This window comes from Orbicella faveolata, unplaced genomic scaffold, assembly GCF_042242905.1.
Source record: "Orbicella faveolata isolate gen_17 unplaced genomic scaffold, um_ofav_v1 contig_26, whole genome shotgun sequence".
In the NCBI taxonomy this organism is placed as follows: Eukaryota; Metazoa; Cnidaria; class Anthozoa; order Scleractinia; family Merulinidae; genus Orbicella; species Orbicella faveolata.
Window position 1 is genome coordinate 15,979,768 of NW_028301554.1, and position 27,733 is coordinate 16,007,500.

Below are 27,733 nucleotides of genomic sequence, written 5' to 3' on the forward strand. Positions count from 1 at the left end.
ATGAACACAATTATAATATTTCTTTTTTACACCGTTTAAATAAGTCAACGTAGTAGCGGGGTTACCAGGAAAATGCCGAAACAAACGAAGGGCGGATTTGATCCTCGTACTCCAGTTCGCTCTTGGATTAACGCCTTACCGCCTGGTTTGGATCTTAAGGTATGACACACCTGGTTTGTACATCACTCAATTCCAGTAGTGCCATTCCCACCTGAGGAGCAGTAAGTAAAAAACGGAATTCTCCAAGGTGGTGGAAAATAAGTGGGTCAAATGTTCATGGATGGGAGTAAAAAATGCCCCGTTAAAGAGAAGGCAAATTCCCCGTCCTCGAGGAAAATGTCACCAATCATGATGAATTTAAGGTGTTATTCACCAACCGGTATGTTATTGGTTTACATTGGTGTTTATCCTTTCATATATTATATGGAGTTCTGTTTTAATGCATATGTGATCAAAAGGAGATGAAATGACTGAGAGATTTTACAAATTTACAATAAGAAACGAACGAACGAGCGAATGATAGATGGACACACCAGAAGTGCGAAAAGAGAAGACGAAAAAAAATAGAAGAGCGGAGGGAAACTTCGCGATTCTAACATACCAGTCATGTGATCGGTGCACTGAGTTCTGTTCATTGACAAGTATATCTAATTCGTGCAAGGATCAAGGAGGTGAATGACAAGTGGGGAATATTAAGTTGAATCTTACTTATTTAAGCGTAGTTTAGAATAACGTAAAGGAATTGTAAAATCAATTTGAGTGTAGGGACTTTCTTAAGATCCAGCAAAGAAGTTCCAACGAAAGAAAGCCGTCTCAGCACTAAAGTCGAGATCGCTCTAATTTGTCATTAACTTCTGTGACAAATCGTGTAGGTTAAGATACCATGAATAACTAAGCTCTTTGTTAAACGTTGCTAGGTTGATGCAGTCTCAACAGACCCAACACACGTCGCACAAAAGGCTACAATTAAAAAAGAGGCAAGTATCAAACCAAAATTTACTTTTTTCTAATAACTAAACAATTTTTTTTTTTAGATCTCGCTCATTTTTTTTTTCAAGAAAGACCGACCACGTACTTTTAGACAATAATTCACTCATTCGTTGAATTAGTGTCTGAAGGAGTCCATTTAGTTGTTTGCTATATCATCTTTATTGAATTTTATTTAAAAAATTTCAGGTTACGAAGAAAGGAAGAAGCCTAAACAGGGCACTTCGGCAAACAAACACCGACCATTTGGATGAACTTATCAGCTGGGCCAGGTGGCTAGGTTCAAAAGTTGATGTTGCGCATCCTACGAAAGAAATGGCGAAGAAAACATGTAAGCTGTTTTCTCCAAACGCTCGGGGTGAAATTCCTGGCGCTTTTCGCCCGCCAAAGCAGCCGCTATGCCCTCCAGGTAGGACCATTTATAACATAAACCTTCCATGTAATGGCCATCATACATATACAAAGTGTGTACGGCAAGTGATGCTGAAAATAGCGCACTCCCCCCCCCTCCCCCCCCCACAATTAACTCAACTGCCTAGAGTTTGTATTTGATACGAAAAATTGATCGAAAGGGCTCGTAGATGTACAAACAAAACAAGTCGTAGACGGAATCGTAAGAAATGGAATCGTTTTGACTCTTCCAACTCCGGTTTCGGCGAGCTTGTGACTCCGCTTACGACTCCGATTTTCGATTTTCACAGTCGTAAGCTCTCTTACGACTCTGACTTCGACTCCGTCGCTAGTGAAAACCAGCCTTAAAAGAGATACAGTTGGATGCCAGTTTCAAACCAGTTTCAGCCACATAATATTTCTTTATGCATTGTGTCTCCAAGGCAAAACTTCGAGGAAACATCGCTCACTTAGAACCTCCATGAGAGTGGATATTTCTAGGTTTAATCCTCAACTTGATATTTTTATAATGTGGACCATGTTCCAGGTGATAACAAAAAATTAATGTTGACAAAATTTAAAAATAAAATATCAAGCATTTTCCTGCATTTGCAGGCCAAAATATTAGCTTTCAATTGCCCAACAGGTTTGGTGTTGCTGTTCATGAAATAACGTGTTAACGGTCAGGAAAGAAGTCCATCTAGCCAATTATTTTATTAAATATGTCACGCTTTAAACCCCAATGTAAAGGCGTCCGAAATATGTCTATATTTGTTCATAGGTATTAAGCTAAGGGGAGGAGGTGAAGACATTTTCCTCGCTCAGGACCAAGTGAAAGTTGACGAGAAACATTTCGCGGTTGGTGCAACTTGTAAAATGTACAAGGGCTCTTTGGTTTCCTTCGGGAAATACAATGACATTCCGATTGCTCTTAAAGAGTCAGCTGTCGCGGTCACGAGAGGTACCAAACGTTCTATACAAAAGGAAGTAGAACTCTTTAAACAGCTTGATCACCAAAATGTCGTAAAATTCTATGGCATAGAGAAATCCAGGTACATGCTTGCATATGAATTGATGGAAAAGAGGGTAACCATCGATGGAGAAGTGATACCTGTATATGACGTAAGGATGTTGCTCGATGAGATGGAGGACAACATTACTTGGAAGATCCGTCTCCATATTGCCCATAGCGGAGCTAAAGGATTATCATACTTACATTCAAAAAATATCATCCACAGGGATGTAAAAGCAGCCAACTTCTTCATCTCTGGGGGACCAGATAACTCGGAATGGATTATAAAGATCGGCGATTTTGGGGAAGCAGTGTATCAACACAAGCAAACAACATTAACGATGACCTCGTCGCAGCCCTCCCAAGGGAGAAATGTGAAAAAAGAGAACATCCGCCGATTAGTCGGCACTGTTCCATACATCGCGCCGGAAATAGCAAGACCTGGTGCAAAGCACACCCAGGCATCCGATGTGTATAGTTTCTCGCTATTCCTTTACGAACTGGCTCATCCATCGAAACCTCATCCGTGGCAAGGGTTATGCGATATTCATGTTGCCTTGGCAACGGCATATACGTCATCTTTACCATCATCTTAACCATCAAAAAACCAATGTTTGTGTTGTTAACTTGCTCGCTGCCACTGCATCTTATAAACCGTAAACGAACAACGAATTGTATATTGTTAATTTATGGTCGCACCTTCTTCCAATTTCTATCAAACCACGGTATTCGGTGCAAATTTGTGAAATAATAAAAATATGTTTTGCCTCGGCGGCATATTAGATGAGTTTAGTCGAGCCATGGTTTGTATTTTGGTTATGCGTAATTCAGCCCAAACTATGGCGTACTAAAAAGGTACGATTAGGTAACTACCGTTAACAAATTCGGCCATTGTATCGTAGCCATATGAGGTGAGGGAATTTATACCGGGACACGAGACAGACGCGTCGGCTTCTCGGATTGGGTAGGTGCGAATTCGGGTATGGTTAAGTGGAATATCGGATAGCAAACAATCAAACTCGGGCAACGCGGTATGCAGCCTCATCAGCATTCAAATATTGAAGATATTCCGCGCTAATTTCCAGAATAGGTGTTCTTTCTATTATAATCATTTTAGGCATGATCCCTTGGAAATTAGCGTGGTTGCTGAATGAAAGGTTCTGCTTGCATAATGCTGACTTGTCATATCGAAATATGGTAATTTTTCTCTACCACCATAGGTACACTGGATACGATCAGTACAACGGGTTGAGAAGCTTGTTTGCTCTTCTGTAAACGAAAAATCGGTCTTTAGGCAGGTCGCCGCCAGGATACCCGAAGAACCAGAGAAGAAAAATGTTCTTCATCTCTTCGAGATCCTAGCTGGGGAGAAACCTCTGTCAGAAGGAGAACAAATTATCCCCGACTTCAAAGTACCAGCTGATACGACTAATGATGCGTGGCGTAGTCTAAAATCGTGGTCAAGGTGGTGGAAGAGGATGAATCATTTGAGTGAGCATTACTTTTTGATTACAGCTCCCTTTCAGACATGTACTATCACAAACAGTTTTATTCACTGAACATACGATCAAAACGTTTCAGTTCCTGGTTAACAGCGCTTAATTTTTTTTTTTTTAACCATTCAATATACCTTCGCGTGCCACAAAGTAACCCCGACTACTGAACATCGCACCTCAACGCACTTTCATCATTTGTTAGGAAAATGAAGCATTACAGATGTAAAGCAAAATGAAGTAAAGTAAAGTAAAGTAAAGCAGCTGAAAGTAAAACCAATTTAAATGCTAGACTAAATGTGCTGCTTTGGTCTGCTAAAATAATGGACTCGCGGTCATCTCGCTACATAACTGACTGGAATGATATTCCATCGAACATTATGCATGCACTCTCATTAAGCAGATTTAAATCCTAGCTATCAGATCATCTGTGTCAATTTTAACTAAGGTGTAACTCGTGAGTGACATGTATGCAATTTAATTAGGTTAGCTTTGGGCCGTATTTAAATCTTATTTCATAATTTTTAGTGTCAATTTTAATATGCAATTTAATTAGGCTAGTTTTGGGCCACACTTAAATTTAGAGTTGTATTTCTTAATTTTTTAGAATGTTTAATATCGGAGAATATTCTTTGTATAGCAATTTAGTTTCCTTAAACTAACTCAAAAGTGGTCGCGAGTACAATGAATTTACCTGACGACTAAAAATGTAATGAAATTAATTCGGATTATTAGGAAATTTTAAAAACGATTTGTGCATTTTCGTTTACGTCATTACTACTGTGTCTAGGAATGTTCACAAAAGCCTACACCTTACTCTCTGAGGAAACCTGGGAGAAAGGACCAAACACAAACAACCCGGTAGAAAGTATTAATAAGCAATCAATTCCAGAAAAAGGAAACAGTCTCGCACCCTTACCGCAGAACATATATCGGGAAGACAGAGTGCAGGCAGCCAAAGTTGTAGCAGCAGGAAAGAATGTTTCGCTGTCTTATCGTGACAACTCTGAAGAAGCAAGAGGGAGGCGAAACGATAATCGCAGAACGAAACGAAGATATCATGCTCCTAAAGAAGACGGTAGGGAATTCTCCAAAAATTAAAAGTTTTTAGTGATATCAATTGGGATTACTCAATTGTCGAGCCTTCTTAAATTCCTCGACCATAGTATTTTTCTGAAAGTTTTGCGAGATGATAATACTGACGGATAATGTGAGACCATGCATTATTGTTATCACATATGAAGCTCGTTCTAGGGGTACGGGTGCGGGACCTGGCCCGCATCTTTGTTCAAGGGCTTTGGGAAATGCAACCTATTACCTTCGACGTATCACTTTTCTAGATTTCACCGGAACAATCGGTGTTATGAACACCATTTGCTTTATATAACTGCTAGGGACGATTACTTTGTTTTAACCCAAGCCTTCCCAACATTTGATGAAAATTCTACAGCAGCTTTCAATTCCATTCCCCTCAGTAAGGAAATTTTTAACCTATATTCAAAATAACATGTTAAGCGCCCCTGGCGCAAGACCTGCGTCCTGTCTACTCAAGGCAGCAGCAATACTCAGATTCTTTGACAATTAAGGTAATGCAGTAGAGGACAAGTTAGGCGCAGTGCTACTATAACTATTATGGATGTAGTCAATGTTTGAAGTCATCCTAAACAACTGAAAGGGTAGAGAACGAACAGGGCTCCACCTAAACTCATTTCCCCGTACTATATATAGTTAACAACTGGTTAAAATCTTTTAGGTCCACCGGATAAAAGACGCCAGTTGCAACGTGCCTACAACTACGGAAAACATAGTAAAAAGAGACAAGGTACAAAATAATTTTGGTCTATGATATTTGACTGATTCCATTGTTGCAAGCTTATATCATAAAAGAAAAAAGCCCGCTTTTGTTTTCATTTTGATTACAAGAGAAATTAACTATGACTGAAGAGGATGTCATGTAGTGGAAGTCATTCATGTACTTCATTCCACAGGTAATGCCCTTATTGGAGCAAGACTCGAGGTAGAATACAACCGAGTAAATTTGGATGGCTCCACTGACTATCTCGGCTGGATAAAGGGCACCATCGCGGCATGGAACAGATCGAAGGGCTATTTAGTAAATTATGAAGACGGTGACCAGGAATGGTTGCAGTCTGTAGATGAGAAGGACGTGCGACTGTTTGAGTAATAACTGATGGAGTATGCGTACTATTCGCTTAATAAAAATTTAGTTCAAGAGGCCATGACCTATGTAAAATTCAGAGATTAAAGATAGAACAATAGATCCATATACCTTCGTTTTTTTGATTAAATTAAATCATAAAGGGAAATATCACTTTCTGGCACTCGAATTGTAAGAACGGCGAGTACTCGAACTGCATAGAGAGACTAACTGTTGCGAGATTGGCAAGAGTGACAAGGGTACGTAGGATGGGAAAACGTAATGAAAGCGACGTATGCAAACGCAACGGGATATTTTTTTTTACAAACTACAGCTACTAGACTTCAAGTTCCGATAGTAAGTGATTTTCAAAATTTAAAAATTACCGTCCGGAATATAAACACACAGCATCCTCATCTTACACTATGTGATCGCAAAAGCAACAAAGATATGTTTAGAATTGCTGTAGAGTACTTCTTCATTCATCTCGGCGAGGATCATTAACCTAGCCGCCGATCACCATCATCATCATCATCAGCGAGATTTCCGTCCCTTTAATACACACAGAATTTCCTTGCCGCTGAACATCGGCGAGATTTTGGTTCCTTTAATATACAGACAGAATTACCTCGCCGCTGAACATCGGCGAGATTTTGGTTCCTTTAATATACAGACAGAACTAGCTCGCCGCTGAACATCGGCGAGATTTTGGTTCCTTATTATACAGACAGAATTACCTCGCTGCTGAACATCGGCGAGATTTTGTTTCCTTATTATACAGACAGAACTAGCTCGCCGCTGAACATCGGCGAGATTTTGGTTCCTTTAATATACAGACAGAACTACCTCGCCGCTGAACATCGGCGAGATTTTGGTTCCTTTATTATACAGACAGAGCTACCTCGCCGCTGAACATCGGCGAGATTTTGGTTCCTTATTATACAGACAGAATTACCTCGCCGCTGAACATCGGCGAGATTTTGGTTCCTTTATTATACAGACAGAACTACCTCGCCGCTGAACATCGGCGAGATTTTGGTTCCTTTAATATACAGACAGAACTACCTCGCCGCTGAACATCGGCGAGATTTTGGTTCCTTTAATATACAGACAGAACTACCTCGCCGCTGAACATCGGCGAGATTTTGGTTCCTTATTATACAGACAGAATTACCTCGCCGCTGAACATCGGCGAGATTTTGGTTCCTTTAATATACAGACAGAACTACCTCGCCGCTGAACATCGGCGAGATTTTGGTCCCTTCATTATACAGACAGAGCTACCTCGCCGCTGAACATCGGCGAGATTTTGGTTCCTTATTATACAGACAGAATTACCTCGCCGCTGAACATCGGCGAGATTTTGGTTCCTTTATTATACAGACAGAACTAGCTCGCCGCTGAACATCGGCGAGATTTTGGTTCCTTTAATATACAGACAGAACTACCTCGCCGCTGAACATCGGCGAGATTTTGGTTCCTTTATTATACAGACAGAGCTACCTCGCCGCTGAACATCGGCGAGATTTTGGTTCCTTATTATACAGACAGAACTACCTCGCCGCTGAACATCGGCGAGATTTTGGTTCCTTTATTATACAGACAGAACTACCTCGCCGCTGAACATCGGCGAGATTTTGGTTCCTTTAATATACAGACAGAACTACCTCGCCGCTGAACATCGGCGAGATTTTGGTTCCTTTAATATACAGACAGAACTACCTCGCCGCTGAACATCGGCGAGATTTTGGTCCCTTCATTATACAGACAGAATTACCTCGCCGCTGAACATCGGCGAGATTTTGGTTCCTTATTATACAGACAGAATTACCTCGCCGCTGAACATCGGCGAGATTTTGGTTCCTTATTATACAGACAGAATTACCTCGTCGCTGAACATCGGCGAGATTTTGGTTCCTTTATTATACAGACAGAACTACCTCGCCGCTGAACATCGGCGAGATTTTGGTTCCTTATTATACAGACAGAATTACCTCGCCGCTGAACATCGGCGAGATTTTGGTTCCTTTAATATACAGACAGAATTACCTCGCCGCTGAACATCGGCGAGATTTTGGTTCCTTTAATATACAGACAGAATTACCTCGCCGCTGAACATCGGCGAGATTTTGGTTCCTTTAATATACAGACAGAATTACCTCGCCGCTGAACATCGGCGAGATTTTGGTTCCTTTAATATACAGACAGAACTACCTCGCCGCTGAACATCGGCGAGATTTTGGTTCCTTATTATACAGACAGAATTACCTCGTCGCTGAACATCGGCGAGATTTTGGTTCCTTTATTATACAGACAGAACTACCTCGCCGCTGAACATCGGCGAGATTTTGGTTCCTTATTATACAGACAGAATTACCTCGCCGCTGAACATCGGCGAGATTTTGGTTCCTTTAATATACAGACAGAATTACCTCGCCGCTGAACATCGGCGAGATTTTGGTTCCTTTAATATACAGACAGAACTACCTCGCCGCTGAACATCGGCGAGATTTTGGTTCCTTTAATATACAGACAGAACTACCTCGCCGCTGAACATCGGCGAGATTTTGGTCCCTTCATTATACAGACAGAATTACCTCGCCGCTGAACATCGGCGAGATTTTGGTTCCTTATTATACAGACAGAATTACCTCGCCGCTGAACATCGGCGAGATTTTGGTTCCTTATTATACAGACAGAATTACCTCGTCGCTGAACATCGGCGAGATTTTGGTTCCTTTATTATACAGACAGAACTACCTCGCCGCTGAACATCGGCGAGATTTTGGTTCCTTATTATACAGACAGAATTACCTCGCCGCTGAACATCGGCGAGATTTTGGTTCCTTTAATATACAGACAGAATTACCTCGCCGCTGAACATCGGCGAGATTTTGGTTCCTTTAATATACAGACAGAACTACCTCGCCGCTGAACATCGGCGAGATTTTGGTTCCTTATTATACAGACAGAACTACCTCGCCGCTGAACATCGGCGAGATTTTGTTTCCTTATTATACAGACAGAACTAGCTCGCCGCTGAACATCGGCGAGATTTTGGTTCCTTTAATATACAGACAGAACTACCTCGCCGCTGAACATCGGCGAGATTTTGGTTCCTTTATTATACAGACAGAGCTACCTCGCCGCTGAACATCGGCGAGATTTTGGTTCCTTATTATACAGACAGAATTACCTCGCCGCTGAACATCGGCGAGATTTTGGTTCCTTTATTATACAGACAGAACTACCTCGCCGCTGAACATCGGCGAGATTTTGGTTCCTTTAATATACAGACAGAACTACCTCGCCGCTGAACATCGGCGAGATTTTGGTTCCTTTAATATACAGACAGAACTACCTCGCCGCTGAACATCGGCGAGATTTTGGTCCCTTCATTATACAGACAGAGCTACCTCGCCGCTGAACATCGGCGAGATTTTGGTTCCTTATTATACAGACAGAATTACCTCGCCGCTGAACATCGGCGAGATTTTGGTTCCTTTATTATACAGACAGAACTACCTCGCCGCTGAACATCGGCGAGATTTTGGTTCCTTTAATATACAGACAGAACTACCTCGCCGCTGAACATCGGCGAGATTTTGGTTCCTTTATTATACAGACAGAGCTACCTCGCCGCTGAACATCGGCGAGATTTTGGTTCCTTATTATACAGACAGAATTACCTCGCCGCTGAACATCGGCGAGATTTTGGTTCCTTTATTATACAGACAGAGCTACCTCGCCGCTGAACATCGGCGAGATTTTGGTTCCTTATTATACAGACAGAATTACCTCGCCGCTGAACATCGGCGAGATTTTGGTTCCTTTATTATACAGACAGAACTACCTCGCCGCTGAACATCGGCGAGATTTTGGTTCCTTATTATACAGACAGAATTACCTCGCCGCTGAACATCGGCGAGATTTTGGTTCCTTTAATATACAGACAGAATTACCTCGCCGCTGAGCATCGGCGAGATTTTGGTTCCTTTAATATACAGACAGAATTACCTCGCCGCTGAACATCGGCGAGATTTTGGTTCCTTTAATATACAGACAGAATTACCTCGCCGCTGAACATCGGCGAGATTTTGGTTCCTTTAATATACAGACAGAATTACCTCGCCGCTGAACATCGGCGAGATTTTGGTTCCTTTAATATACAGACAGAACTACCTCGCCGCTGAACATCGGCGAGATTTTGGTCCCTTCATTATACAGACAGAATTACCTCGCCGCTGAACATCGGCGAGATTTTGGTTCCTTATTATACAGACAGAATTACCTCGCCGCTGAACACCGGCGAGATTTTGGTTCCTTATTATACAGACAGAATTACCTCGTCGCTGAACATCGGCGAGATTTTGGTTCCTTTATTATACAGACAGAACTACCTCGCCGCTGAACATCGGCGAGATTTTGGTTCCTTATTATACAGACAGAATTACCTCGCCGCTGAACATCGGCGAGATTTTGGTTCCTTTAATATACAGACAGAATTACCTCGCCGCTGAACATCGGCGAGATTTTGGTTCCTTTAATATACAGACAGAATTACCTCGCCGCTGAACATCGGCGAGATTTTGGTTCCTTTAATATACAGACAGAATTACCTCGCCGCTGAACATCGGCGAGATTTTGGTTCCTTTAATATACAGACAGAACTACCTCGCCGCTGAACATCGGCGAGATTTTGGTTCCTTATTATACAGACAGAATTACCTCGCCGCTGAACATCGGCGAGATTTTGTTTCCTTATTATACAGACAGAACTAGCTCGCCGCTGAACATCGGCGAGATTTTGGTTCCTTTAATATACAGACAGAACTACCTCGCCGCTGAACATCGGCGAGATTTTGGTTCCTTTATTATACAGACAGAGCTACCTCGCCGCTGAACATCGGCGAGATTTTGGTTCCTTATTATACAGACAGAATTACCTCGCCGCTGAACATCGGCGAGATTTTGGTTCCTTTATTATACAGACAGAACTACCTCGCCGCTGAACATCGGCGAGATTTTGGTTCCTTTAATATACAGACAGAACTACCTCGCCGCTGAACATCGGCGAGATTTTGGTTCCTTTAATATACAGACAGAACTACCTCGCCGCTGAACATCGGCGAGATTTTGGTCCCTTCATTATACAGACAGAGCTACCTCGCCGCTGAACATCGGCGAGATTTTGGTTCCTTATTATACAGACAGAATTACCTCGCCGCTGAACATCGGCGAGATTTTGGTTCCTTTATTATACAGACAGAACTACCTCGCCGCTGAACATCGGCGAGATTTTGGTTCCTTTAATATACAGACAGAACTACCTCGCCGCTGAACATCGGCGAGATTTTGGTTCCTTTATTATACAGACAGAGCTACCTCGCCGCTGAACATCGGCGAGATTTTGGTTCCTTATTATACAGACAGAATTACCTCGCCGCTGAACATCGGCGAGATTTTGGTTCCTTTAATATACAGACAGAATTACCTCGCCGCTGAACATCGGCGAGATTTTGGTTCCTTTAATATACAGACAGAATTACCTCGCCGCTGAACATCGGCGAGATTTTGGTTCCTTTAATATACAGACAGAATTACCTCGCCGCTGAACATCGGCGAGATTTTGGTTCCTTTAATATACAGACAGAACTACCTCGCCGCTGAACATCGGCGAGATTTTGGTTCCTTATTATACAGACAGAATTACCTCGCCGCTGAACATCGGCGAGATTTTGTTTCCTTATTATACAGACAGAACTAGCTCGCCGCTGAACATCGGCGAGATTTTGGTTCCTTTAATATACAGACAGAAGTACCTCGCCGCTGAACATCGGCGAGATTTTGGTTCCTTTATTATACAGACAGAGCTACCTCGCCGCTGAACATCGGCGAGATTTTGGTTCCTTATTATACAGACAGAATTACCTCGCCGCTGAACATCGGCGAGATTTTGGTTCCTTTATTATACAGACAGAACTACCTCGCCGCTGAACATCGGCGAGATTTTGGTTCCTTTAATATACAGACAGAACTACCTCGCCGCTGAACATCGGCGAGATTTTGGTTCCTTTAATATACAGACAGAACTACCTCGCCGCTGAACATCGGCGAGATTTTGGTCCCTTCATTATACAGACAGAGCTACCTCGCCGCTGAACATCGGCGAGATTTTGGTTCCTTATTATACAGACAGAATTACCTCGCCGCTGAACATCGGCGAGATTTTGGTTCCTTTATTATACAGACAGAACTACCTCGCCGCTGAACATCGGCGAGATTTTGGTTCCTTTAATATACAGACAGAACTACCTCGCCGCTGAACATCGGCGAGATTTTGGTTCCTTTATTATACAGACAGAGCTACCTCGCCGCTGAACATCGGCGAGATTTTGGTTCCTTATTATACAGACAGAATTACCTCGCCGCTGAACATCGGCGAGATTTTGTTTCCTTATTATACAGACAGAACTAGCTCGCCGCTGAACATCGGCGAGATTTTGGTTCCTTTAATATACAGACAGAACTACCTCGCCGCTGAACATCGGCGAGATTTTGGTTCCTTTATTATACAGACAGAGCTACCTCGCCGCTGAACATCGGCGAGATTTTGGTTCCTTATTATACAGACAGAATTACCTCGCCGCTGAACATCGGCGAGATTTTGGTTCCTTTATTATACAGACAGAACTACCTCGCCGCTGAACATCGGCGAGATTTTGGTTCCTTTAATATACAGACAGAACTACCTCGCCGCTGAACATCGGCGAGATTTTGGTTCCTTTAATATACAGACAGAACTACCTCGCCGCTGAACATCGGCGAGATTTTGGTCCCTTCATTATACAGACAGAGCTACCTCGCCGCTGAACATCGGCGAGATTTTGGTTCCTTATTATACAGACAGAATTACCTCGCCGCTGAACATCGGCGAGATTTTGGTTCCTTTATTATACAGACAGAACTACCTCGCCGCTGAACATCGGCGAGATTTTGGTTCCTTTAATATACAGACAGAACTACCTCGCCGCTGAACATCGGCGAGATTTTGGTTCCTTTATTATACAGACAGAGCTACCTCGCCGCTGAACATCGGCGAGATTTTGGTTCCTTATTATACAGACAGAATTACCTCGCCGCTGAACATCGGCGAGATTTTGGTTCCTTTAATATACAGACAGAATTACCTCGCCGCTGAACATCGGCGAGATTTTGGTTCCTTTAATATACAGACAGAATTACCTCGCCGCTGAACATCGGCGAGATTTTGGTTCCTTTAATATACAGACAGAATTACCTCGCCGCTGAACATCGGCGAGATTTTGGTTCCTTTAATATACAGACAGAACTACCTCGCCGCTGAACATCGGCGAGATTTTGGTTCCTTATTATACAGACAGAATTACCTCGCCGCTGAACATCGGCGAGATTTTGTTTCCTTATTATACAGACAGAACTAGCTCGCCGCTGAACATCGGCGAGATTTTGGTTCCTTTAATATACAGACAGAAGTACCTCGCCGCTGAACATCGGCGAGATTTTGGTTCCTTTATTATACAGACAGAGCTACCTCGCCGCTGAACATCGGCGAGATTTTGGTTCCTTATTATACAGACAGAATTACCTCGCCGCTGAACATCGGCGAGATTTTGGTTCCTTTATTATACAGACAGAACTACCTCGCCGCTGAACATCGGCGAGATTTTGGTTCCTTTAATATACAGACAGAACTACCTCGCCGCTGAACATCGGCGAGATTTTGGTTCCTTTAATATACAGACAGAACTACCTCGCCGCTGAACATCGGCGAGATTTTGGTCCCTTCATTATACAGACAGAGCTACCTCGCCGCTGAACATCGGCGAGATTTTGGTTCCTTATTATACAGACAGAATTACCTCGCCGCTGAACATCGGCGAGATTTTGGTTCCTTTATTATACAGACAGAACTACCTCGCCGCTGAACATCGGCGAGATTTTGGTTCCTTTAATATACAGACAGAACTACCTCGCCGCTGAACATCGGCGAGATTTTGGTTCCTTTATTATACAGACAGAGCTACCTCGCCGCTGAACATCGGCGAGATTTTGGTTCCTTATTATACAGACAGAATTACCTCGCCGCTGAACATCGGCGAGATTTTGGTTCCTTTATTATACAGACAGAGCTACCTCGCCGCTGAACATCGGCGAGATTTTGGTTCCTTATTATACAGACAGAATTACCTCGCCGCTGAACATCGGCGAGATTTTGGTTCCTTTATTATACAGACAGAACTACCTCGCCGCTGAACATCGGCGAGATTTTGGTTCCTTATTATACAGACAGAATTACCTCGCCGCTGAACATCGGCGAGATTTTGGTTCCTTTAATATACAGACAGAATTACCTCGCCGCTGAGCATCGGCGAGATTTTGGTTCCTTTAATATACAGACAGAATTACCTCGCCGCTGAACATCGGCGAGATTTTGGTTCCTTTAATATACAGACAGAATTACCTCGCCGCTGAACATCGGCGAGATTTTGGTTCCTTTAATATACAGACAGAACTAGCTCGCCGCTGAACATCGGCGAGATTTTGGTTCCTTTAATATACAGACAGAACTACCTCGCCGCTGAACATCGGCGAGATTTTGGTTCCTTATTATACAGACAGAATTACCTCGCCGCTGAACATCGGCGAGATTTTGGTTCCTTTATTATACAGACAGAACTAACTCGCCGCTGAACATCGGCGAGATTTTGGTTCCTTTATTATACAGACAGAACTACCTCGCCGCTGAACATCGGCGAGATTTTGGTTCCTTTAATATACAGACAGAACTACCTCGCCGCTGAACATCGGCGAGATTTTGGTTCCTTTATTATACAGACAGAACTAGCTCGCCGCTGAACATCGGCGAGATTTTGGTTCCTTTATTATACAGACAGAATTACCTCGCCGCTGAACATCGGCGAGATTTTGGTTCCTTTAATATACAGACAGAATTACCTCGCCGCTGAACATCGGCGAGATTTTGGTTCCTTTAATATACAGACAGAATTACCTCGCCGCTGAACATCGGCGAGATTTTGGTTCCTTTAATATACAGACAGAACTACCTCGCCGCTGAACATCGGCGAGATTTTGGTCCCTTCATTATACAGACAGAATTACCTCGCCGCTGAACATCGGCGAGATTTTGGTTCCTTATTATACAGACAGAATTACCTCGCCGCTGAACACCGGCGAGATTTTGGTTCCTTATTATACAGACAGAATTACCTCGTCGCTGAACATCGGCGAGATTTTGGTTCCTTTATTATACAGACAGAACTACCTCGCCGCTGAACATCGGCGAGATTTTGGTTCCTTTAATATACAGACAGAATTACCTCGCCGCTGAACATCGGCGAGATAGAGCGTCTATATATGTTAATGTTATTTCGCATATCAAAGTAGTATTCACATATTGAGAACATGGCGTAATTTTTGCCGTTCTGTATATTGAAAGAATCACATAATATGTGTTTGCCTGAACGCCGCATACAGTAAATCGCGTGTGCGAAAAGGAAAGTCCTGAAAATCATACAATTGCGCTTTCTTTTGCTAGAAGTACGAAGCTAACTCCACTAAACTTGAAAAATGTACTTGTTGTTTTAATAGGATGCGGTTCTATCGTTAACAACTCACTGACAAGCCCTGGATATCCCAGCAACTACCCAAGCAACATGGACTGTAATTATTCCCTTCCTATTCCAAAAGGCACACACATGAAAATTTCCTTTCCCGTTGTCGACTTGGAAGGTGAATGGTCCTCATGTGGGTAAGCAACTAGTACGAATTCTGGTGGAATTACTAGATGACGGGAAAGCATAAGAAACATTATAGCTGAATCTCTGCATTTCGGAGACTTGTTGGTGTAATGTTTAGTGCGTTGCATGGACTCCGATGGTATTATGTACTTGCGCAAGACACTCGGTGTCTCTGTACAAGTAGGTACAGGCAAATACAATAGGGACTTTAAGATATGGTACGGCTAGCCTGTAGTACGGCGGCAGATAGTAAAGATCACTTCCGGTACGGGAAAGTGCCTGGTTTCATGTACTCTTCACTACGTGAGGATAAGCCTGCTGTTTACTTCTCATTTTAACGCTTTTTTTTCACTTTTTGAACAGCCTAGTTTGAAGATAAAGTTCTCAATCATAAAAATCAGTTCTAAGATCATCGTTTCTTTGTCATTTGTACAGAAAATTTGAACGACTTTAACACCTATCGCGAGATGATCAATTCAGTCATATTAGTATCGGGCCGAACAGCCGTAGATAAGAAAGCTTCGTATGTTCTAATCTGAGCTATAATTGTTTATTACTGTTCAAAATGTAGTTTATTATAATCGAAAGTTTTGTATTTTCGGGCTTATCACGTAATCGTTGTACGAACAACCTGTCCGTGTTGAAATCGAGCTTTTTTATATCAGAGTTTATATTTTGTTTTGTGGTTGGAATTACAGGCGGTTCTATCAAGTTCCAAAAGGCAAATCTGAGTTCTGGGAGATGTAAGACGGATACAGGAGAAGGAAATCATTGTCATTAATCAAGCCTATTTCGTATGAAAGTAGAATAATCTCTGGTTTCCTTGAAAGTAGTCATTTTTGTAAAGACACGTAGAGACTGCACATACCGTTGCCGTACAGCAAAATCTTAATCATTTGAGTTTCGCGGGTAAAACACCGTTGTCAGCCTAGTCCCTCACGGCCAAAGTAGTCGTAGTAGCACCTCGCCGTAGCGTATATTAAAGTCCCCAAAAACTGGGTACCGACGAGCAAATGTTTTTCTTGGGGGGGGGGGGGGGGAAGTAGGGGGGTGTAACCCGGAGATGGACATACATCCCATCCAGGTGGGGTAATATAAACACTACTGACCACTTCGTCCTACGAAAAGCGGAGAGAAGCGATGGTCTGATGGACCGCTAGGCTCGAACACAGATCTCGTGGATATCATGGACCAAATTTTTATGTTTTGTTGCATTTTACTTTGACAAATTTTGACATACGACCATGCATATGGACATATGGACATAGAATCATATTTTCACAAGTTTTTCGACATACTCCTAGAACCAATAAAGATATAATGTGGAAATAACTTTAACTTCGTGAAAACAATATCGATTTCTATGCAGTAATATAGTTTAAGACGTTGTGGACCTATTTACCTACGGATCATCTATCACCTCAATTGCTTCCAAGTGGACGATTTACAACCACACGTAATTCATTTACTTTTGTTGACACAGAAAAAAAACTTTTAATGAAATAGTGAAAACTATTGGCATCTGTACACTTTGCCGTCAGTTCGCTACTGCAACATCTGACCCTCCCGCTTTAGTCTAAATCAACCCCCCGAACTGTGACTTACAGCTTACATTTGAGAACACGCAAACACGTTTTGAGACATTTTTTGTCACACAGGGGCTTAATATCGGCCCAATCATCGAAAATTCACATTTTACACCTACTGTAGCTGTGTCGTTTCTAGAAAGTAAGCGTTTTATGTACATATTTATATCTTCTTTAACGCGTGACAACCCCAAACGACAGCTGCGAAGCAGACTCTGATAACGCAACTCGTTTCAATTAAATGCTTTGGTAGGTAGCAGGTGAATTTCGCAATTGCGCACTAAATGTTTGTTACGTGACATGTATGAACACTGGTTCGTATTCATTCGTAGGTTTGACATTCTGAAAATTACTAACGAGATCAATCAAGAGTTTGCTACGTTATGTGGTACGACTGGTACGCGCCATTGGCCAGTGGTGGTCACCGGAGCCAAAGTTGTTATAACTTTCCACTCGGACAGCAAAAATCAAGGGAAAGGATTCCTCATGAATTTTAGCGCTATTAGACTCAAAGGTATGTGCGGAAATGCTTTGTTTGCTTTTTACTCGGATATATAGAAATTAATTAACCATATTTTGTCTGCTGATGTCTGTAACTTTAAAAGAAGTAGGAGCTTATCGTGAGGATACAATACTCCGCAGGCGACTGGTGCCTTTACCCATGAAAATTTAAACAACGCTCATAAATACGTACAGAAAGGTTTAAAATCTTTAAACCAAGCATACACAATGTCGTTAGCACAGGGACAAATTTTGCAAAAATATGGCTTTCCTTGTACTTTATAACGCGTGTACCTTAGTGCCAACCGTTTCCCTACGACATGGGAAAACGGAATTCCAAATTCCATTTTCGCTTTCCGTTTTCCTTCCACCATGAAAATGTAATTCGAACTTCTATTTTCGTTTTCCGTTTTCCCACAACTTTTTTTGGACAGCAGAACTCTAATTTTCATTTCCATTTTTCGTCTTTCGTTTTTGTAAGACATTGAAAAACGAAATTGGAACTTCGATTCTCGTTTTTCGTTTCTGTGTTTTTGTCGCTTCCGTATTTTACCAGAGCCGGGAGAATGTTGGCACTTCCTGTCGCTATAAAAAAAAAAAAAAAAAAGGTTTTGATGGGAATAATGAACAAGATGGCTGCCTTAGAAAATATCCTTGATGAAGTCTTTGTAAAAGCCTTCATACCACTAAATCTATAATGGCAAGGAAACGAAATTACGGTTATGGGTTCACTATCACAAATCACGGAATGAAATGGCTATTTAGGTCCTACTATAACATCAAAAAGGTACAAAGGTTTTAAATGATCGATTTGGAACATAGTCTTTCCTCCGATATGGCGCCTTGTGCTGCGATCACGACTGCTCCATCCGCAACTGACATTCTCTTCTTGATACCATGATAACTGCAAAACCGTTTTACACTTCGCAAACTCAGTACAGTCCCTTACATTCGGGTAACGGTTCTTGTTTACCTCGAGAAGGTCTTCATAGCTATTACTTTCCTCAATGAGAAAACGATTATCGCGACTTTTGAACTGGAAGTCGCTTTTCGTTCTACACATTACTAAGTCGGCAATCTAGACATTTTAGAGTACTTTGTCAAACGTTTACTGAAGTTATTAGCATCTTCACACCTTCTCGCTTTTCGGAAAGCCACCGCATGCGCACTCGACAAATAATTTATGAAGAAAATAAGGAAAGCTTTTTTAAAAGAAACCTACTTTATGATTTATATCAGCAAAGCAGCTGTCAGAATTACTGTAAATTTGTTTGCTATACTATGGGTCGGACAAATCCCCAATATCGACCAGGTGCGTCACAGTATAAAGACTATCCAGCAAAGCGGACGCGGAGAGGAAAAAATTCCGAAGTAGCATAAAAAAGGTACAGGGCTGGAAGGGGGGAATAATTGAGCAGCTAAAATTCATGCGATCTCGGCCACTCCCAGCGATAACTTATTGGTCCATCACTAATATTCTTTTGCTTTTTTAGGGTGTGATTCAGCAGTAATAAACAACACATTGAAAAGTCCTGGATACCCTGATAACTATCCTAATTATACAGAATGTCAATATCATGTTCCCATTCCACGCAACATGACGATGAACATGACCTTCGTTGACTTTGAGGTGGAAGATCATAGCAATTGCATGTAAGTATTAACACAACAATTTCAAATCAGTAAGTTTTGCTTTGGTTACTCAGTGTGTTAACAGCCACCAAAATGAACTACATTTGACGGAAAAAGTTCAGGTATGGAAGAGTCATGCCCATTTCCAACCTTTTGGAGAAATTTTTCTTTTTATTTCAATCAAATTTACTGTCACGGCTCACTTTTTAACCGTTACATGTTAAAAAGCCTAAAATTTAACTGTTTGATGTTCAGAGTAAATACTTTAAGTGTTCATATTCAAAGAAGTATCGCCATCCAGACCCTCATAATTAGCAATTATTGGACAAGGTTGAACAAAATATCGTGATTTGTCAGTGGTGAGGAGATCCGCAAATAATTGATTTGCGAGACACTGACAAATCACAATATTTTGCGATAACCGAGTTCAATAATTGTTTTATCATTCGATCACCAAGTTTGTTTTCATATTTAAATCACCCTCTGAATTTAAAGCCCAGGGAAGCGATTTGCCATTTTCATTCAGGAGCGTGGTTACAATTATGCATGAGCAGGAGCAGAATATTATTTGCAGCAAAACACATTTAGATTATTTGTAGGTAGTTATTTCAAGGTGACGTGCCGAACTCTCGGCCAGTGCCATGGAAGAAAAAAAATGTATCGAACGATAAACAGGGATATTTTTCCTTTACCGTACCTCGAGTTCGCTAACGGAAACATCTTCGCTTTCCAATAAAAAATAATATTCACGGACAAGTTTACTGCGAAATTTCGAACCAACTGGAAGTTATAGTATGATATCCACGCGCTGTCATTGATTTTAAATAAGCACATGTCGATTAATTGATGATCTTTCACAAAACACTAAGTATACTCATAGAAAGCAAGAGATAACCAACCGCTGACATTGTTTCATTTGCACGTGCAGCTTTGACTATCTCAAGATAACCAATGATAAAAACTTCACCATTGCTGTGTACTGTGGAAAGAAGACTGGGCACACCGTTCTGTTAACTGGAGACTACGTACAGATAACATTTCACACAGACTCCTCTGTAGAAAAGAGGGGATTTTGGATACATTTTAATGCTGTTCCACATGGTAAGTGCAATCGCAAAGTACCTAATTAGAAAGGTAACACCAGATGTTGTTCTTGCCTAACGGAATTGAAGGAATTCGCAAACATTTAAAACAGAGGAATGCGATAATGTAAACATAGATCAGATGGATAGATCAGACCCAGTCACCCTGTCGACTCAAAGCTGTAAAATTAACACTCGGAAGTACAGGCAACCTCACCCCCCCCCCCCCCCAAACGGGGTACAGGGAGGGAGGTGGATTGAGACGCCCATAGGTTTTCGCTTTTATTGCAATAAGACATAGCAATTTTAAACAATTATTGGATGAGGTTTTGTGATATCCAGAATAATCAAGGTCGAGGTAAGGGTTATAACCCTTACCGAGACCTTGATTTTTCTGGATATCACAAAAACCGAATCTAATAATTGTTTTATTATACATTGCAGGAAAAAAAAATGGGAGTCATGTTTGTGCTTCTTCATTGACGGCGAGCAACACAAAGCGCGAGAACTTTACATGATTACCCTTAGAAATCATGCAGTGGGGTCATACATGACATAACTACCCGTGACCTTGAGTGTCCTTGACATGATTATTGTATAATCTGCAGCTTAATGACGCCATAGGCGCTGATTTCGAAAATTAACTGTACGCTTTTGGCCAATCAGAAAAGAGACAGTGAGTTCAATGTACAATAAATGCATTTGTCAACAAGCATCAAGCGCAACGAAGCCTCTTTCCAGTGTAAGGGAAACAAGTGAGAGCAGGTTTCTACACGATCGTTATGATCACGGCCATTGCTACAGAAAAACTTGAGCGATCCTTACCACTACCAGTTTCCATGTGATCGCTACGACTGCAACGATCGCTGAAGGTGTTTTTGTAGCGACCATAGCGATCGAACGGAAACCAGCCTTAATTAACAACGAACTAATCTTTATTTACATAATTCAACAGATCTTGATCTAAAAAACAACCCTGTGTCTTGAAAACGAGCTGAAAACTTGGAGGAAAAATATATAAGATCTATAGACACCAAAAGTTGGAAACACATTAATTACTTTAAGTACAACATACCCATAAAAAGCACATCGACCTACATCGGCTCTTTGAATTGTAGCTATACATTTGCTTAAAACTCAAAATTCATGAAAATGCCTTTTCTTATATATGTGTAGGGTGTGGTCCAGAGATAGATAACACAGTGAAAAGTCCTGGATATCCTAACAGCTACCCTCCTAATACAGATTGCTTTTCTTGGGTTCCTATTCCACAAGGCATGGAGATGGTTATGTCCTTTAACGATTTTGAACTGGAGTACAGTGAACCTTGCAAGTAATTGTTGGCTTACTACAATCACATACTTACTGCCTAAAATTGTCTTCCTCTTAAGGAGGCTGGTAGGCATTTTCCAGCACTTTTCCAACAGCTAAACTTTGAAGGATGAATACTACGGCTGTTTATCAAGTGTTGCTATAATAATGGTATCATACAAATGCCCAATCAAATGCGGTCATCCTTTTTATATACCAGGTTACCATAGCAACAATACAACCTGTTAAAAACACCCTTAATTTTAGCTTTAAGTGCATATAACTCAAAAACGAGCTCGGTGACCTCACATCTTTTTTTTTTAAAGAATTGTGATAAGTATGGTAAGATGCAACCTTTCACAAAGTTTAAAAAAAATATATGTGGAGAGGGTTCAGAGCCACTTCGCTTCGCACATGGGCCATAAATCGAGGGGAAAAAACAAGGGATCCGTAACTTACAGTACGGACCGAGAAGACGAGGTTAGTAAGATGTTTATTATATCTCTACTGTGTGTTTGACGGGTTCGGGAACGATTTCTATTCACGTGGAACGGCTTCAAATTTCTGACGCACGTCGAAAGCAAAACGAGACAATTTGAAATCGTTGTTAAGTGACTCTTAAGTCGTTAGCACATTTTTATACTCAATTTAAAGTAAGATTAAATTTGGAAATACAGTTAACGATAAAGATTAGCGAAAAAACTGAGCAACGACGTTTCGGTGTCATCCTGGCACCATTTTCAAGTTAAAAAATATTTGTGCGAAAAGTAAATTAATTTATACCAATGGTAGAGGTGCGAAATTGAATAAATTAAGATTAAGATAGCTGTTCAATGTTCATGTTCATTCCAATGAGGTGTCAAACACTGGTAATGAGTTCAGTGTCTGTTCAAAGCCTAAACAAATACTTTTGCGCGAATGGAGTCTGACTGTGTGTTAAGGCTCGGTTTCTTCTTGCGAATCCACAACATTTCGTGGATCAAGCAATCGAACTTTCCCTGACATTTCTTTAGGATCTTAAAGTTGTTAGTCAGGTCACCAACTGTATCAACTCGGTGTTCATTTTGAAGGTGTTTTCCGATGGCGGTAAATCGGTGTTCCTCAATGCGCTTGTAAAGATGACGGCTAGTGTAACCGACGTATTCTGCATCACACAGATCACATATATAGTTATAAACAACGCACTGTTGATTGATCAAAGGTGGTTTTGGCTCTTGTACTTTGAGATCATCGCCAATTTTACGGCTTCTGAACACCGGCTGTAGTTTGTGATCAAGTTTATTACTCAAGTCCGAGAGATGTTTCTTTACTATGTCCGCTGATTTCTGGTCTTTAAAAGGCAGGACAATGCGGTAGATATTCTCTGTTGGAGGCGTCGATCTTGTGTCTGGTGACATCACTGAATTAACGAAACGGGTGATGGTGGAGTTGACAAGAGAATCTGAGTACTTGAGGTTAGAAAAGATCAGTTTAAGGCGTTCGCATTCTGTTGAGAATAGTTCCCATGTTGAGGACAAGCGGTAAGCACGGTTTAACATGGTTTTAACTAAAGATCTTTTATAGCGGTTGTCGACATGACTTTGGTGGTGTAAGAGGAGACCAGTGTTTGTGGGTTTACGGTAAACACTTGTTACCAGCTTGCAGCCCTTCTTGCATATTTCAATGCCGACAAATGGTAGCTTACCGTTAGATGCGATCTCCATGGTGAAGGATATGGATGGATGACAGTTGTTCAAAGTCTTCAGAAAGGCTTCTGCGGTTGGTATGTCTTTCATTGTGGCTAGTGTATCATCCACGTAGCGTCTGTAGAAGTCTGGCAACTTGTTCTCGTTTTGTAGCTTTTCCTCGATAGAACAAAGAAAAGTATTGGCCATTAGGGGACCCAAGGGAGAGCCCATCGCTACTCCATCAATTTGTTGGTAGAGTTGACCGTTAAATTGAAATAGCTGGTCCTTTGTTGCTACTGACAACAGTTCAATTAGATCAGCTTTGCTGATGTTTAGATGGTGTGTTTTGTTAAACCAGTTGTCAACAAAAGCTCTATCAGCAAGGATCTCGATGGTTTCTTGTAGTGGGACGTTCGTAAATAGCGAAGAGACATCATAAGATACTAGGATGTCAGATTCGTTGAGGCTCAGATTGCGAATCTCATCAGCGAAGGAAAATGTGTCAGATATTGTGTAGCTGTTGATCGACAGGGGCTTCAGTTTATCGTCGAGCCATCTCGCGAGGGCGAAGTTGTAAGTACTTGTGGCGGATAGAATGTGCCTCATCGCCAGTTTTTCTTTATGAGTCTTTGGCAGACCATAAAGATGGGCGAGTCGTGATCCTTTCGGGCAAACTGAGTCGGCAATCTGTTTTGGGAGAATTTTGCGCACGACAGATTCAAGGTGTTTCTCTTTCTGCAGTAAAGGGTGGTAGTTTTTGAGCGGTCGTCCACGCGTCTTGGGTCTCTCCGAACTTACGGCGGTAAATTTAGCTGTATCGTTGATGGAAGATTCACTCAAAAGGCGAACATATTCTGCCTTATCCATAACAACTACTCCTGTACCTTTATCTGGTTTCGTGATTACGATGTCATCTCTTCGTTTTAGTTGCTCAATAGCTCTTTGTAGCGCTTTCGGTGGTTTGGGGGCTTTGCACTCGATGTAGTTAAGCGCGATCGATCGAAGGGTGGCCGCAGCTAATTCCTTCTTATTGTCGGATAATGAAGGCTCCAGTTGCCAGAAGGCTTTCTCGAAGCTAGCTTGAATGTCCATTGAAGAGATGCGTTGCGGCAAGGAAAACTTCAAACCTCGACACAGAACAAGCTTCTGGAAGAATGAAAGCTTGTAGGAGGAAATGTTCTGGATATGTTTGTCCACATCGTGATCTTTGTTTAGCAGCTTCATGATTTTGTTGATATGGCCGCTCATCATTTTCTCATAGTGCTTTTTGCGGAGGTTAACCATCGTTCTCAGGATGCACATGTATTGGAGCGATGAACAATTCCGGCGTATTTCAACGTAGATTCCGTTAAGTTCCTTCTTCAGTGTCGCATTTTGCTTTACTTTTGCCCTTAGTTCTTCTGCGATGACATTAGTTGAAAATTGCTCGGAAGCCTTTGACCATTTCATATGCTTTGTTTGATCAACTTTGGCGAAGGTAGGAGTTAGTTCGAAATTCTGGCAAAGCTGAAGAAACTCGATGGCTCCATCGCATTGGATTTGTTTCTTGCTGCAGTCTTCAAGTCGCCTGAAGTACTGCAGCTGGTTTTCGCGTTGTAAAATTCTTATAAGATTAAATTTGGAAATACAGTTAACGATAAAGATTAGCGAAAAAACTGAGCAACGACGTTTCGGTGTCATCCTGGCACCATTTTCAAGTTAAAAAATATTTGTGCGAAAAGTAAATTAATTTATACCAATGGTAGAGGTGCGAAATTGAACGCGAAAACCAGCTGGACTTGAGTAATAAACTTGATCACAAACTACAGCCGGTGTTCAGAAGCCGTAAAATTGGCGATGATCTCAAAGTACAAGAGCCAAAACCACCTTTGATCAATCAACAGTGCGTTGTTTATAACTATATATGTGATCTGTGTGATGCAGAATACGTCGGTTACACTAGCCGTCATCTTTACAAGCGCATTGAGGAACACCGATTTACCGCCATCGGAAAACACCTTCAAAATGAACACCGAGTTGATACAGTTGGTGACCTGACTAACAACTTTAAGATCCTAAAGAAATGTCAGGGAAAGTTCGATTGCTTGATCCACGAAATGTTGTGGATTCGCAAGAAGAAACCGAGCCTTAACACACAGTCAGACTCCATTCGCGCAAAAGTATTTGTTTAGGCTTTGAACAGACACTGAACTCATTACCAGTGTTTGACACCTCATTGGAATGAACATGAACATTGAACAGCTATCTTAATCTTAATTTATTCAATTTCGCACCTCTACCATTGGTATAAATTAATTTACTTTTCGCACAAATATTTTTAACTTGAAAATGGTGCCAGGATGACACCGAAACGTCGTTGCTCAGTTTTTTCGCTAATCTTTATCGTTAACTGAATTTAAAGTAAAAGAAAGTTTTAAACTGTTACTCGCTATAAAAGTTAAGAACACTTGGTGATAAATCACGAAACATTTTGAAAACAAAAAGAGGTTTAAATTTTAGCGGGCCGTACAGTAGAATACGGGCCGCTAAATTGACCAATCACAGCGTGCGTAGTAACTGAGAGCTATAATAACACATGCTTGTCTTCATCTTTTGTAGGCGAGATTATTTAAATATAACCTATGAGCACGACCAGAAATCTAAGGTGTACTGTGGTAACAAGACTGGGTGGAGTGTTAAAGTAACTGGAAATTACATAATGATAAAATTCCACTCAGATGACAGTCATCAGGAAACAGGATTTCTGATTTACTTCATTGCTATTCCATCCAGTGAGTATTATCTTTCATTGGTACAAAAGAGAGATATGGTTCTTCTCTAGACCAGGATTAGAGGAATGTATTATCTTATTGTGTTACGTCAATTCTGTTGCTCAGTCCTGTTCAATCAAAACTCACTTGGGCATGGATTGCTCCAATCCTGTGCTCTTCCCCCTCCACCCCCCCCCCCCCCCCACCCCATCCCCCGCCGCCCTCTTATAGATAAAACAATCAAATAGATGTCTCGCATAACTGTTCTCGGTATATGTTGTCGCTTGTAGCCGTGAAAGGCGACTTTTACAAGTTTGAGACCACTGATCTTCTATGATTTCCTTTTATTCATAGCTAAACAATCAACACAATCAAGTGATAAATCGACAGACGTTGCCGAATCAACACAGAGAAATGCAAAACCGGAAGAGAACAATGTGATTTCCAGCCAGACGATAACTTACATCTCATTTGGCGTCACCATTTTATTACTAGTTTTATGTTTCGTTCTATGCTTCTGGTGGTCACATCACAAACGAAAAATCAGGTCATTCATTCTTGTTAGCTGTGCTTCCTATTTAGATTGATCTTTGACTTGATTTATAGATTGAGATTATTCCGTAAAGAATCTTCCCATAACTGTATTGAAAAGAAAACTTTTTTAAGGAGTTTGCCTTTACAGTCGATCGAGTAGACTGAGTTGGACACAATGCTTTCGTTGATGCTGGTGTTTCAAGTGTCAGTTCAAGTTGTTTTAGAGCTGAAGATTTTTTCATTAAATACACGGAATATTTGCAAACTCCACTTAAGGCCTCACCACTTGATCAAAGGACGTTGCCACAGGACTCCACTCTGCCCTTCGTCATTGTCAGCAAATGCTTCACCAAGCTCACCGATTTCGCAGCCCCTGCCATGAAAAGAAATAACTTCATCATTCAAAAGGAAACTGGACCAAAACACTAATAACTCAATAATCTCAATTGGCATTAAAGGTTACTCAAACGCTAAAGTGTGTTATGATTCCTGCACCGTTCATTGTGGCGCAATTCATGAAACTCAGTTTCGCTCATAGCTTCAAAAGGCGTGTTACGATGTTTTAACATAACCTCTAGTGAATTATTGTACCAAGCCTCAGAAAAACGAAACAAAGCATTCCGTTCTGAGAAATAATCATGACTTCATGATAAGAATGTATTGACGAAGCCGTTGCTTTTTTTTCTATTACTGATTACCAAGTACAATGATCTTTATAACCCAGTTATTCAGTCTAAATACATGCTGTTCTCAATGTTGACTCCACGCATTTGGTTTTTCCCCCAGATCAACTCGACCAGTTCGCGAAATTATCCCGTTTGACAAGTGGG

General features: G+C 41.4%; 5 protein-coding genes and 1 long non-coding RNA gene across 7 annotated transcripts in view; 4 read left to right on the top strand and 2 right to left on the bottom strand.

Moving 5' to 3' along the window:
• The window catches only part of LOC110064411 (uncharacterized), a 237,601-nt gene that overhangs the window by 115,266 nt on the left and 94,602 nt on the right, over positions 1-27,733 (top strand). The window lies entirely within an intron of this gene.
• LOC110044773 (putative serine/threonine-protein kinase DDB_G0280461) lies at positions 48-3,126 on the top strand. The gene is made up of 3 exons (XM_020750356.2): positions 48-159; positions 1,177-1,396; positions 2,159-3,126. Exons 1-3 carry the CDS (start codon positions 73-75, stop codon positions 2,983-2,985), a joined length of 1,134 nt encoding a protein of 377 aa, XP_020606015.2. The 5' UTR covers positions 48-72; the 3' UTR covers positions 2,986-3,126.
• On the top strand, positions 4,481-6,167 carry LOC149108303 (uncharacterized). The gene is made up of 3 exons (XM_089296246.1): positions 4,481-4,960; positions 5,636-5,704; positions 5,871-6,167. The coding sequence occupies exons 1-3, from the start codon at positions 4,675-4,677 to the stop codon at positions 6,065-6,067; spliced, it is 552 nt and encodes a 183-aa protein (XP_089152372.1). The 5' UTR covers positions 4,481-4,674; the 3' UTR covers positions 6,068-6,167.
• Positions 22,617-25,365, bottom strand: LOC149108304 (uncharacterized). The gene has a single exon (XM_089296230.1). It carries the CDS (start codon positions 25,297-25,299, stop codon positions 22,849-22,851), a length of 2,451 nt encoding a protein of 816 aa, XP_089152356.1. The 5' UTR covers positions 25,300-25,365; the 3' UTR covers positions 22,617-22,848.
• The window catches only part of LOC110045827 (platelet-derived growth factor receptor alpha-like), a 12,901-nt gene continuing 11,485 nt past the window's right edge, over positions 26,318-27,733 (top strand). The window contains exons 1-3 of the mRNA XM_089296101.1: positions 26,318-26,390; positions 26,724-26,916; positions 27,690-27,733. The exon at positions 27,690-27,733 is cut by the window's right edge and continues 168 nt beyond it. Of these exons, the coding sequence (XP_089152227.1) occupies positions 26,318-26,390; positions 26,724-26,916; positions 27,690-27,733 (310 nt within the window). The remainder of the gene's footprint in view (positions 26,391-26,723; positions 26,917-27,689) is intronic.
• LOC149108305 (uncharacterized) overlaps positions 26,697-27,733 on the bottom strand; it is a 15,206-nt gene continuing 14,169 nt past the window's right edge. For both annotated transcript variants that reach the window (XM_089296251.1, XM_089296250.1), the window contains one exon: positions 26,697-27,276. The gene's annotated coding sequence lies outside the window, so the exon portion shown is untranslated. The remainder of the gene's footprint in view (positions 27,277-27,733) is intronic.